The sequence below is a fragment of the Camelus ferus genome, chromosome 16, assembly GCF_009834535.1.
Source record: "Camelus ferus isolate YT-003-E chromosome 16, BCGSAC_Cfer_1.0, whole genome shotgun sequence".
Classification (NCBI taxonomy): Eukaryota; Metazoa; Chordata; class Mammalia; order Artiodactyla; family Camelidae; genus Camelus; species Camelus ferus.
Window position 1 is genome coordinate 22629341 of NC_045711.1, and position 12650 is coordinate 22641990.

A 12650-nucleotide genomic window follows, 5' to 3' on the forward strand; every position below is an offset into this window, starting at 1 on the left:
TTCCAAAAGAGGTCCTGTGACCTTTCAGGGACATTGCCAGGGCCTTGAGCTGAACTCTTCTCCAGCAGCCCCTGGGTACCACCCACTTTGCTAAGTGTCCGGGTGTACGCACTCCAGCCTGGATACTGCCCACTGTGCTAAGTGTTGGGGTGTACGCACACCAGGAGGGCCCTGGACCATCCCTGAGTAATGAGTGATCCTGAGGTCCCTTCCAGCTGAGGTGCTTGTAATTTTTATAGGTAGCGCCAAACCAATGAAAGAGTGTATGCATCTAGGAGTGGCTAGAAAAGTGGCACTTTATTTTTCTAAATTAAAAATTGTGGAGTTCCCCATCTTCAGGTGTGGGACTGCTTTCTACGTTCCACAAAGGGCACTCAATTTTACCAGCGGGAGGGGACTGGTCCGCCCAGTGCAGGCAAATAAAACACGTAGGGAATAGTCTAGAAACGTGAATTTAAGAGGTGCAGGAATCAAGGTCACCAAAATCCTGAAATGTTGGGAGATGAGCTACCTCCGTTTGAAACTTGATCCGGGTAAATTCGGAGGACAAATAAAAGGAAGTATAAAGGTAGTGAATTCATGGCATTCAGGGTTCAGACAGCAGAAATGATGAATTAAAGTGCTCTCGTCTTGGCCAAGGAGCGGGCCCTCCTGATCAGTCTGGGGCGGGCCTGACCTGAGAGGCTGACGTCAGCGAGGCCCACCCTGCCCTACAGCGGCCAGACACGACCTTGGGCCTTTGTGGACAGCCTGGCTCCAGGCTGTGTCCCCCAGGTCTGTGCTGCCCTTGCGAAATCCGAAACCTGCTAGGCTCCTGGAGGCGGTCGGGGCGGGTCCTCGGGCTGGGGGCGTGGTCCGAGGCGGGGGCCTCTGGCCCGGGGCGGGGCCTGCGCTGCGCGCGTGCGCAGGGGCGAGCTGGAGGGCGGCCGCGTGCAGGGGTAGGGGTGCACGCGCGGGCGGGGGCGGGGCCTCATGCAGGGGGTGGGGCTGGTGTTGCGCGTGCGCAGGCGCGGGCTGAGGGTCGGACCAGGCCCGGGCGTGCGTGTGTGTGTGTGTGTGTGTGTGTGTGTGTGTGCGCGCGCGCGCGCGCGCGGGCGGCGGGCGGGGCGCCCCGCGGGAGGCGAGGGGCGGGCGGCGAGCACGGGGTCGGGGGCGGGGCTCCAAGCCGGGCCGGGAGAGCTGGGCCAGGAGCAGCGGGCCCAGGGACAAGCGGCGACTCCGGCGCGCAGCCCGGCGCCGGCACCGGCACCATGGACGAGGACGACAGCTACGGTCAGTAAAGCCAGAGACCGGCCGGCGGACGCCCCCTCCCTCTCTTCCTCCCTTCTCCGGCCCGGCGCCCGGCCGCGCCTCTGGCGGCTGGCGTTTCCCGGGGACGGTGGGGCCGGACGCGAGCCCAGGGCGGCCGGGCCGGGCGGGGGCCTCCGCAGGGCAGGGGTCGCCGGGGGCCCGGAGGCTGAGGGGCGCTGAGGAACGTGGCGTCGCAGAGTCCGGGTCTCCGGGGCAGGCACATGGGGTCGCCGGGCTCGGGTGTCCGGGGCGGGGGTCGCAGGACCTGGGTCTCTGGGCCTGGGTGTCCGGAGCGGGGATCTTCGGGCCGAGGTGTGGAGGCGGGGTCTCCAGACTCGGGTCTCTGGGGCGGGGGTCTTGGGGCGGAGGGTCTCCGGGCCGGGGATCTCTGGGGCGAGGGTCACCGGACCGAGGATGTCGGGCAGGAGTTGACGTCCGGGGTCTTGGGGCGGGGGTCTCGGGGCCCCGGTTCCGGGGCGGAGGTCCCCGGGGTCTCGGGCGGGGTCGCGGGCCGCTGTCCTACACAGGCCGGGCCGCCCCGCAGCCCTGCAGCGGGCCCCCGCCAGGGCTCGAGTTCCCCCGCGGCGTTCTCCGTAGTTTCCGGCCCTTTCGGTGTTCGCAAGTTGTGTGCCCCGGTCCGTGTCTTTGTTCAGAAACGAAGATGAGAACACACAGGCAGCGAACCCGAAGTGGCACAGGCTTCGACTCGAGGGTGCGGTCGGGGGTCAGGACCCCGGCCACCGGCCACCCCGAGACCGGGTTTAACGATTGCTGGCTGCCAGCGAAAGCCCGAGGGGCGCGGAAAAAACCCAAGTTTGCTTTCTCATCTGTGCACAGAGACGCGGCATAGTAATCACACCGCACCGGCAGCGAAAACTTGACAAAACTGCGAGTTTCCAAGTTCTCCTCCAGCTAACCTTATCCTGAAAACTGTTGGCCATCGGGGCAGGCATCCCTTTCTCAAATAGCTTAGGATTGCAGGGGTTGCAGAAGGTTATGTGAAACCCTTTAGTTAATTTATTCAGCATTTTAGTCGTGAGAAATTCAGGCGAGAATGACAAATAGGACAAGTGGTGAACTTTTGTGGTTTGGTAGCAGAGTACAGATTCGGTGGAGTTTGAAATGCTTATGGGGCTAAGTGGAACCAGATCCCGGCTTATTGACTAAGGGACATAGGCAGTGTTTATTTCTTAAATTCTGAGAGAGCAAGTGTTGTCTTGGGGAATGTTAAAATGTAAAAGGTGAAGCACGTTGTTATGGTTTTCTGTTTATTTACCAGTAAGTCGCTGAGGAACTGCCAACCCTTGAAAAGGTGGGTTTCTGACCCACAGCCCTGAGCAGCAGGCAGGGCAAGGGCCTCTCGGGGCCTAAAGTCCAGAGCATGTGAGGTATGGATGCCCGTCAGATGTCCTCCTGTTACCTTCCAAGTAAAAAGCAGTGTGTGTTTTCCTTCTGTGATTGAAAAAAAAAAAAAAATCACCCACTGGCTGGTCCCAAAGGGTTCTGGGCCCCTCCAGTTTTGTCTCTTCCTGCTCACCCAGGAGGAGCCTTCTCCAGCTTTGCCTGCTGCTGTTTTCAGATGCTGGTGTCCTGCCCAGCTTCCTTTGTGCCCTCTGCTGGTGTTCTTACCCCTGGGCGAGGCAGGAAGCTGTTGGTCTGGTTACTTTTAACACAGTGACTGCTTTGCCAGCAGGCGTGATGTGAACTTGTACTCGGACGGGGTGAATGGAAGTGCCGGGCATATTTGTTTCCTATTGTGGCCAATTAGCACAAAGCTGGGGGCTCAAAACACCGTTAAGTTTATTACCTTACAGTTCTGGAGGTCCAAGGTCCAGATTTGGTCTCCCTGGACTAAAGGTGTTGGCAAGGCTGCGTTCCTTTCTGGAGGTCCTAGGGGACCATCCGTTTCTTTGCCTTTTCCAGCTTCTAGAGGCTCCCACGTTCCTTGGCTGGTGGCTACCTTCCATCTTAAAAGCCAGCAGGTAGCATGTTATTTCTCTCTGACCCCCTGCCTCTTCTAATTAGGGCCCTGTGATTACATTGGACCCATCTGGGTAAGGATAAGGATCAGCGGCCTTAATTCCGCAATGGTAATCCCCCTTTTGCCACGTAGGGTAACGAAGTCACAACCCAGGTTCTGGGGGATTGGGACATGAACATCTCTTGGGGGCCGCTACTCTGCTGACCACACATAGAGATGAGAAAGAAGTTATTCCTCTCTTTCTCTTTATACACTTTTAAAAAATTCTATTCTTTCAATTCTGGAGGAACCAAAAAGGTTGAATTTAAAGAGATTCCCCACCTATAGGGTTTACCACATAAAAAGTACCTCATAGGTCAAGATGATCAGACCAAGAGTGAGGTTCCCAGTTCTTTAAGGTTTGCCTCAGTCTCCAGAACTGTCCGTCTCCCAGGTTTTACAGAGAATTTACTTTGAAAGACAAGACAGCTGTTGAGATTCCACATTCCAAAAGGAGGTGTGTGCTGTAGACCCCTGGAGCACATAGATGCTGTTCCAGAGGTCCCTTCGGAACCTCCGCTGGTGGTTGGTTCAGGAGCTGGCCTAGGACACGATGCAGCTTTTCACGTTGTGTCTTGGGGGAAGTGGGTTATGGTTTGCCAGCTACCACTTTGGTGTAACAAAACTTTTGGAGCATAACTCATCTATAATACTCCGAAGAAAGAGAATGAGCCTTAGAGTTTCCTCTGTTCAGTTAAAGAGAATTTCAGAAACAAACCGGAAGGTCTTTCTGACCGCGTGCCCGGTGGTGTCCCGCGCACACCCCGTGACTGCACTGCGGAGTTCGGGAGCCCTTTCCCTCTGGGTCTCCGTAGTGCTGGCTTGTTTATCCGGAGGTCCTGCACTCCTAGACGGGGACAGTGTGGCTCAAACTGCACGTGTCGTGTGCTAGACTGTACTGTGAAGACCCGTGTGGGGGCGAGGGAAGGTCACACACAACTCATTTTTAAAGCTTGTTTCCCTTTGAAAAATGTGGAGTTAGTGATTTTCTAAAGCTTAATCGATAGTTTAAAGAAGATGTTCATAATGCTTGGTCTTCACGGCCCCCAGCTTCTTTCCAAACACCGTGAACTAATTGGGAGATGTTTTTCTTGGGTCACATTACCTTCTTATTAGATCAGTCTACTTCCTGGACGTCACAGTTCTCATTTGCAGAAGGAAGAGGTATTTTTGCCTTCATTGGTGCCCTGCCCAAGAGAGGGTTCGGTACTCTGTTCCTCCTGGGGACGTCTGAACTCTGAGCAGATGTTTTTAACCTGCGGTCTGCCTCTTAATGGGTGTCTGGGCCCCTCTGAAACTGTACTGAAAGTTCTTGTGAATGTGCATTTCTGGAGAGTTCTTCGCTTTAATCGGGTTCCCAGACGGCTCTGACTCGAGGTGCTGCTGCCAGAGGTTGTGGGATGCTGACTGGCTGTGAGGTGGGGTTGGGAGGGCTTATCCGCTGTAACAGCACAACGTTTGTGGTGATGGACGACACGTCCCGACTCTTACAGAGTAGTCGGATTCCTGAGCAGGGGTTCTTGGGCTCCTTGAAGTCCCGGTGCCATTCACGGCCTTTACTTCTCGAATCCAGACCGCACTCCTCTCAGCTTTTTATCAGCTTCAGGCATAGCCCCTTTCTGCAGCGTGAGGGAGAAGAGGCCTTTAAGAAACAAGCCTCTCTTGGGAGAGCGGGGGTGTGGATCTTAACCAGGCACACCTGCTGTCCTGGGAAGACGCAGTGAGGTGGGGGCCGCGGTGCGGTGGGTGCCGCTGCAGGGGGTGCGTGGGAGCCTGCTGCGCCCCGGGAGGGGCCTGCTGCGCCCCGGGAGGGATCTGCTGCTCCGTCTCTGTGTCTCCAGAGCAAGCATGGGGCCTGGTCCCCGGTAGAGGCAGCCCAGCAACTGTCAAGGGGATAATGGATTGAACCAGGGCCCATGGGGCAAAAGTTAACATTCATTGAGCTTGAATTTTTGTCTTCAACCCTCCATCCCAAAGAGAAACTAGAATACTTTCTGCACATGCTTGACCATATGCCAAACCAATTTTCTTCGTTTTTCTATGATATTGATGACTTTCATTGTTCCCAAATGTGGTTCCACACTTAGTGATTTGTTATTTATTGAAAAGAATACAATTATACAGAGTCAGGGCTTTCTTAGAAAATCTGGAACACAAGGTTACCATAATTACACATTTTGTGGTCTTTAAGGTAGATTTCCAGGGGTGACATTAACATGTCAGAGGATATAAACATTTTTAGAAGTCTTCTTGCATCGTGCCAATTTGCTTTCCAAAAGGGCTGTGTCAATCTACCCTGTTCTTAGCGATGTATGGGGGTACTTGTTCCAGTATCACTGCAAATGTGCCACTGGTGAGGATTAGCATTTGAAAGCTGTTTTTTTTTTTTTTAAGTAACTTAATGGTTACAAAATGGCACCTCATTATATCTGTTGATCACTAGTTAGATTGGAAAAAATTTCTTTTGCAAATTTGTGTATTATGACCTGGCTGTTCACATAGGATGATGTTTATTTAACTGAGATTAACTCCTTTTTTAAGGCCTCTATTAAATCAACTGACTTATGTTTTTCTCACAGATACTGTAAGCATGGGGAAAGGAGACATTCATTCTGACTGAGTTTGGGTCAGATTTTGACCGTTTGTAGCAGTTGCTTATTTACCTTTCCTTAGGTTTTCTCTTGAAGATTGAAGAATCTCTCAAACCCATGTGTTGTCTTCTGGCCAAATGGAGAAACTGTCTGGTTATAATGCATGGGATGTTAGGATTCCTTCCTGCTCCTTCCTAAATGCCTGCCTCATGTGTTAGTCAAAAGTCTTGCCAAATAGAATTTTTCTCGTATCTCTCATGCATTCAGGTTCAGGTAGTTCTACAGTAAGAACTGGAAGGAGAGTGCCCTCTCCTTCCAAGTGTGAGAACAAACATATAGGTCACTGGCGGGGGAGGAGGGAGGGGGCATGCGCGCGCATGCGTGCCGGTGAGGCCGAGGTTGGAAAGCTTGAGCCTGAGAGCTGTGTGGCCGGCGGCCGAGTCTCCTCTCCTCTAGGCCTCTCCGCCCGCTCCCTGCTCACCCTCCAAGGTGGAAGTCCCAGACAGTGGACTCCCAAAGAAGAGCGCTCTGCCCGAACCTGTCCAGTTGCTCCGTTGCCACACGGCCTCTTGATTGTCTCTCTAATTATCACTGCTTAGTTTCAGTTGCAGTAATAGAGGCATGGAGGAGGTGGAAAATTATTTAGAAATGTTCGAGAAGCGAATCCCACATCCTCTGAAACTGCTGGTGATGATGTTTTGCTTCTCTCTTTGCACGGCCTGAAAAACTACAGAAATGCACAGAGGCTAAAGGCTGCCTAGGGGATTTTTGTTACTCTTCATCGTCCGAGGTGGGGTGACGCCCCGTCGCTCTGCTCTCGTGGTAGTGAGGTGGCTGTCAGCGGCTTCCTGGCTCCTGTGCTGCCCAGCTCCCTTAGCAAGGGCCAGCACACCACCTGCCTTATCCGAGTGCTTTCCAGGTTTTCCACTTTCCTTTTTTTTTGAGTCTTCAAGGTTTCTGTGTCAGAGGCAAGCCTTTGGCATCCTTGCAGTCTCTGTTGTGGTTACTGAAGTTGCGTGTGAATGGTGGAATCGGTTCAGTGCTATTAGAAAACTTTCTCTACCAGTAGTCCTGTCACAGGTTTGGTTTGTGTGAGCAGTTTGTAAAGGCTTATTCAGCCAACCAGCACCAGTGAGCGCCCCGCACCGCCAGCCGCTGTTGCTGCAGATGCCCCGAGCCTGGAAGCAGAGACGAGATGGACACAGAGGCCTGTGGAGGGGGTGTCAGAGTGCATGTGGCAGGTGTTCATGTTCACGGAAACTTCGGCCAACAGGAGAGCACTTCTACCTGGAGTCAGGTGGAACCAAATTGGGCAGAGGACAGTTCACGGAAGAGCTGGCACTTGAGCTGGACTTTGAAAGATGAGTTGGTGCTAACTAGGTGAAAATGGCAGAGAAATAGGCTTCAGGCTGGGAGAATGAGCAGAGGCCAAGCGGATGGGGTCAACGCCCCTCTGGGAGCTGCAGGTGGTTCTGTGTGCCTGGAGGGCGGGCCTGGGGCGGAGGCAGGGAGGGTCCTGGAGGCTTCTGCATGTTACCAAGGCCTTTCTCCTCTGGGCCACGAGGAGCCAGAGGGTGTCGGACTGGGGTGTTCCATGGTGATTATTTTGCCCTTTGGAAAGATTCCTCCGTCTGGTGTGGGCCAGCCGTCCAGGTGAGGCGGAGGTGGAGGCGGAGGTGGATGGCCTGAGTTGAGGCAGTAGGACGAGGAGTTGAGGGGAAACAACCACCACACTGGTTCAGGGCCTAAAATAATGAGGATTTGGTTGGCAGGGCTTGGGAGGGACAGAGCATCCGGGGAGACGTGGACCCAGGGTTTTGGATGAGTCACGGGGAGGCGGCTTGGAGAGTTTCTAGACTGAGTGTCGAGTTGAACTCAGGAGCTCAGGTTAGGACGCAATGAGTCCTTATAGACTGAGAGCCCTACAGACCGTCCCCTGGGAGAGGTCCGCGTAGGCAGTGGGATTTGGAACTGGAACTCGAGCAATTGCGAGCACGTGAGTGGGCGTGGAACCAGGGAAGGGGTGATACGTACGACCTGGGGACGAGGTCTTGGGCACGTCACCAGCAAAGGGCCGGGCAGGGAGGCCCCACGGGGAGACTGCAGGCAACAGTGTAGGTTACTCTTCTAGGAAGCTAGCCTGAGCGGACAGAGAGGGCACAGAGCTAGAAGGCGCTGCAGAATGGAGTCTTTTGTTTTTAATTTGCAGATACTTCAGACCGTTTATAGACTCTTTATGTGCATTTTGAAAACTGTTCTGAACCAGTCTTGAATCAAGGTATTCATGGACCACGCGCTGTAGACCCCAAGTGTGTCGGGGCTCACGTTTCATTTTGTCTCTCTGGGCTTTTCTGCACAGCAGCTGCCCCACTGCATGTGTTCTGCCACCTTCTTAGCTTGTGTTACTTTCTCTCTGCTTCCCTGAAATACTGTTTCCAGCAGTCCTAGTGACTGAAATTTGGGTGCTGTGAGTTCTCGCTGTGCCCCTGCATTTTCTGCTGCCGGCTGGATGTTCCCCTGGGATTCTGTCTTCACCTGGAATCAGCGTGTCCTCAGCCTCTCTGTTCCTGTCTCCCCTCCAGGCTTCCCTCTTTTTTTTTTTTTTTTTTTTTACTTTTGTCACCATTTACTTATCACCCTAATTATTCAGGCTTAAAAAAAGTTTGATTCCTTTCTCTTTCCTGCCTTCTAACCTGTTTTCTGTCCATCCGTCTGTCTCTTCAGCCTGTTTTCCATTGTCTTCTTTGTCAGGGCATTTGCTTGATGCTGGAATTACAAAGGATTTTAAGATTAAAGGCCCTGTTTTCAAGAGGCTGACAGTATAGGGGGGTTAACAGGTTGAAAAATGTCAGAAACAGATGAGAAAGGCTCTGACGGAGACGTAAACACCATGCCGGTGTTCAGTATGTTTTGGGTGGGGTGCGTGCCTGAGTAAGCCGCCTAGCTTCGGGATCAGATGAGGTGGGAGCCACGCTGAGCACGTGTTACCACGCCGCTTCACCGCTTGGGCCGCACTAAGTTCGCTGCTGCGTGTTTTCCGTAAGTTCTTACTTAGTCCTCCCAGAATCCTGGGTGGGAGAGACAGTGGCCAGGCCCACCTAGCAGGCGAGGAGATGGAGAGGAAGAGAGTTTTATTCATAAAAGGTGACCCGGCGGATGAGGGGGGAGCTGGCGCTGGGACCGGAGCGCTCAGGCCGCAGCGCCCACGGTCCGTCACTTCTGCCGTGCTCCATCACTTCGCACCCGTCTCTTCACTCCGGGTGCTTACGCTTTCATGTGCTTTCAGTGCTTTTATCCAGTTTCCGTCCTTCCCTGGAATTGGGAGTTCCACTTCTGTGAGTTCTGTGTCTTGAAATAGTGTGGATAGTTCTTGGTTAAAACTCACGTTGCAGGTTATTAAGCAGGTTTATGTTGAAAGAGCCCGTTGTTAGTTTCAGGGTCGAGGTTGGAGGAGCTTGTCGGATTCCTCAGGAGAGCCTGCTTCGTTCTGCTTAGTCTGTTGGGCTGCACTGGTTCCTCCCCAGGGCCTCTGGTGAGTGGGGCTGGTGTGGTGGCCTCAGAGCCATGCTGCCTGGTCTGTGAAGACTCCCTGGAGCCAGGGCCCACCTTGTGGTTGGGCAGCCGGAGTTTGTACGAGACACGCAGGTAACCAGGTGAGGGTTAACACAGGAGTCCTGCCTCTTGGAAGTCCGCGCCGATGTGGCCTCCCAGCTGCTTGCAGGGACCTCCAGTGTGGCTCCTCGCCCTTTCACCCTTACGGCGAGATAGAAAAGCCCACTGAGAGAGGAAATCTAGCAGCGAGACCAGAGAACGCTGGAGGCTTCGTGTTTCTTCAGGGGAAGGATGGCGTCTTCCAGCATCTCCCTGCCCCAGGCTCTGACTCTGCAGCCACACCTCTGGTCAGGAGGTGTCTGAGCAGTGCCTCCTCTGCCGTCAGTGCCCTGGTGGGGTGGCCGAGGACTCTGGTTCAGGACCTCTGCTGTGTCCGCAGCTCAGACACAGACTCGGGGACCCAGGTTCTGGAGGGCGCGTGCTGATTCATTATGGGGTTTGAAGGAGCTCTTAAATACAGGCTTCAGTCACTTGGCTGCTTTGGGCCTTGCACCTGCAAGGGGACACCAGTGTCCTCATTCTCCTGCACCTAGGTCTCACCTCCCGGGGACCGTGGCTCTTGCGTCAGGACAACACCAACAGCACCGCGGAGATGGAGCCGCTCCCGAGCGCCCGGGGCGGTGGTCTTGGGGTTGCAGCCCCTCCTGGGCACCCAAGTGGCCGCATTCCCCCATGGGCGGCTCTCCTCCTCCACGATGACTTTTATTGGCTGTGGAGGGGCGACTTCTTCAGCCTGTGCGCGGGGAGGGGCTCCCCGGCGTCTGCTGGTCCGGGGGAGGCCCCCACCGTCTGGGCACCTCTGCTGCCCCCACGCGGCACGCTCCCTGCTCCGATGCGGATGCAGCGCATGCCCCGGCCAGCTCCTCCCTCCTCAGCCTTTGCTCAAATTCCCACTCTCCCGGGAGACTTACCCACTTCTCCCAATTAATTAAGCAGCTGCACTACGCACCCCTCCCCTTGCTGGTACCCCCTCAACCTCTGCTTGACTCCCACCCCCTCCCCAGGCACCCGTTGCCTGATACCAGTTATTACCTGTGGGGGGGTCTTCTGAGGTCCCAGAAGGCAGGAATCTTCACGCTCCGTTATCAGAGACAACAGAATGCCTGAGGCTGGGCCCTGCATGGTGGACTCTCAGAGTTTGCTGAGCGGTTGAGGCCTTACTTCCTCCTGCCCATCTGTTTTTGATATGGAAACTAACATTTCTTTGAAATTGCTCCTGTCAACTTGCAGGTTGCCTTTGAAATTAGAATTTAGCAGTCTTACCTCACACATGTTATGTCCTGTTTCATCCTCCTGTTGTTCTGTAGCTTGGGGGGTCCTGGGTCTTGCTGCAGCTGGTTGTGGTGGTAGCCAGTTGGGACGTGCCTCGCTGCTGGCTTGCGGGAGGGCTGCGGGAATGCTTTCTGCGCATTCAGAGATTTCAGTACAAGGTTTAAAAAGGGATTTTCAGACAAAACACATGATTATTCTAGTCTTTTAAAAAATTTTTAATTCTTTTGAGGGAGGAGGTAATTAGGTTTATTTGTCTATTTTTTTTAATGGACGTACTGGGGAATAAACCCAGGACCTCATGCATGCTAAGCATGCAGTCTACCACTGAGCTATACCTTCCCCCCAAGTGTTTTTTTTAAATGATTATTCTATTCTTGCAAGATGAGTGTGGCATAGAAATTCTCTACGAGAACTAAAATAAGCAGCAGCAAGGTGACTTGTGGTGTGAGCCTACTTTATTCTCGGAAGTATGAAGGTATTGGACAAATGCGTTGTTTCTTGACAAGGATTAAAAATTGATAACTGACTTCTTACTGTGATTTTTAGAATGAGGAAAGCAACTGGACATCTTGGTAGGGTGCTGCTTTGACTTGGGTCTCTTCTGGACGTGCCCTCAGCACCACAGAGAGATAAGCAAGTGACTTCACTGTATCAGTTTCTTGGGGCTGTTTTAACAAATTATCATGAATTTCATGGCTTAAAACAATGCAGATTTAGTTTACTGTTCTGGGGGTCGCAAGTCTGGAATGGATCTCATGGCCAAAACCAAGGTGTTAGCTCTGCTCCTTCTCCAGAAGATTGTCTCTAGGGGACAATGGAGGTCCTGGCCTTTCTACCTGCTAGAAGCCACCTGCATCCCTTGGCTCGTGGCCCTGTTGTATCTCTTTTGTTTGTTTTGTTCTGTATCTCTCATTACACCCTCAGAGCCAGCAATGGCCAGCCAAGGCTCTTGTCCCATCTTATCACTCTGATGCTGCCTCTGCCCCACTGCCACTTTAAGCACCCTTGTGACTACCTTGTGCCCACTCGGCTGATCCAGGATAATCTCCCCATCCCTGGGTCAGCTGGTTAGCACCTTAATTCCATCCACAGCCTTAATTCTCCTTTGCCATGGAATTTAACAGATCCACACGGTCCAGGGACTGGGGTGTGGACACCGCTGGGGCCGTCGCCCTTCGTTCCTCAGCTGTTTCTCGTTGGGAGAGACTATCTCAGCCTCTGTGTGCCTCTCTCTCCTTGAGGAGGTGCTGCCCGCGGGTCGAAAGGCCCACGGCATCAGTGCAGACATTTCCTCGCGAAGCAGTTCTAGTCCTAGAGGAGCGTTCGCAGTGCGGAGGCGGTGCTCGTGCGGAGCAGCAGCCGCTCTGACCCGCCCTTGCTGTTTCTGGGCCCCAGCAGCCCGGGGTGTCCTCAAGCTGCTAGAGCAGAGAATGTCTTCAGTCGGAAGGCTGTGTTGTTGCTGCCTGTTCTTACGAATGTTTTTGTACTTACTTTGGTAGCCAAGAGAATTGTTTTTGGTTTCAGGTACTGGAAAAATCCCTGAACAATGGAGCTTGCTAGGGAAAATGAGTTCACTGTTCTAGAAGATACTGGCATGGTGTTACTTGGTAGTCGTTTCCCCAGACATCGGCCTCTTTTCTTCTGTCACGCGGTGGGCATCTCGTGCAGAGGAGGCGGGCCAGGTGCGGTTACTCTGTCATGAATTTGTGTTAAAGGCCCCTTTGGTTTAATTTCCATCCTGAGGAGATTTCAAGGAAACACAACAGAATTTTTGACTAAACACTACTGTTCTTTCCCTTTTTTGATCTTGCTGTAATCTCTCATTTTCTTAAATACAAATATCTGTATATCTAGCATTCTAACAA

At 53.4% G+C, this 12650-nt stretch overlaps 1 protein-coding gene across 1 annotated transcript in view; it reads left to right on the top strand.

Moving 5' to 3' along the window:
• Positions 1-1134: 1134 nt before the first annotated feature.
• CYTH1 (cytohesin 1) overlaps positions 1135-12650 on the top strand; it is a 68598-nt gene continuing 57082 nt past the window's right edge. The window contains exon 1 of the mRNA XM_032456703.1: positions 1135-1272. Within this exon, the coding sequence (XP_032312594.1) occupies positions 1251-1272 (22 nt within the window). The 5' untranslated portion in view covers positions 1135-1250. The remainder of the gene's footprint in view (positions 1273-12650) is intronic.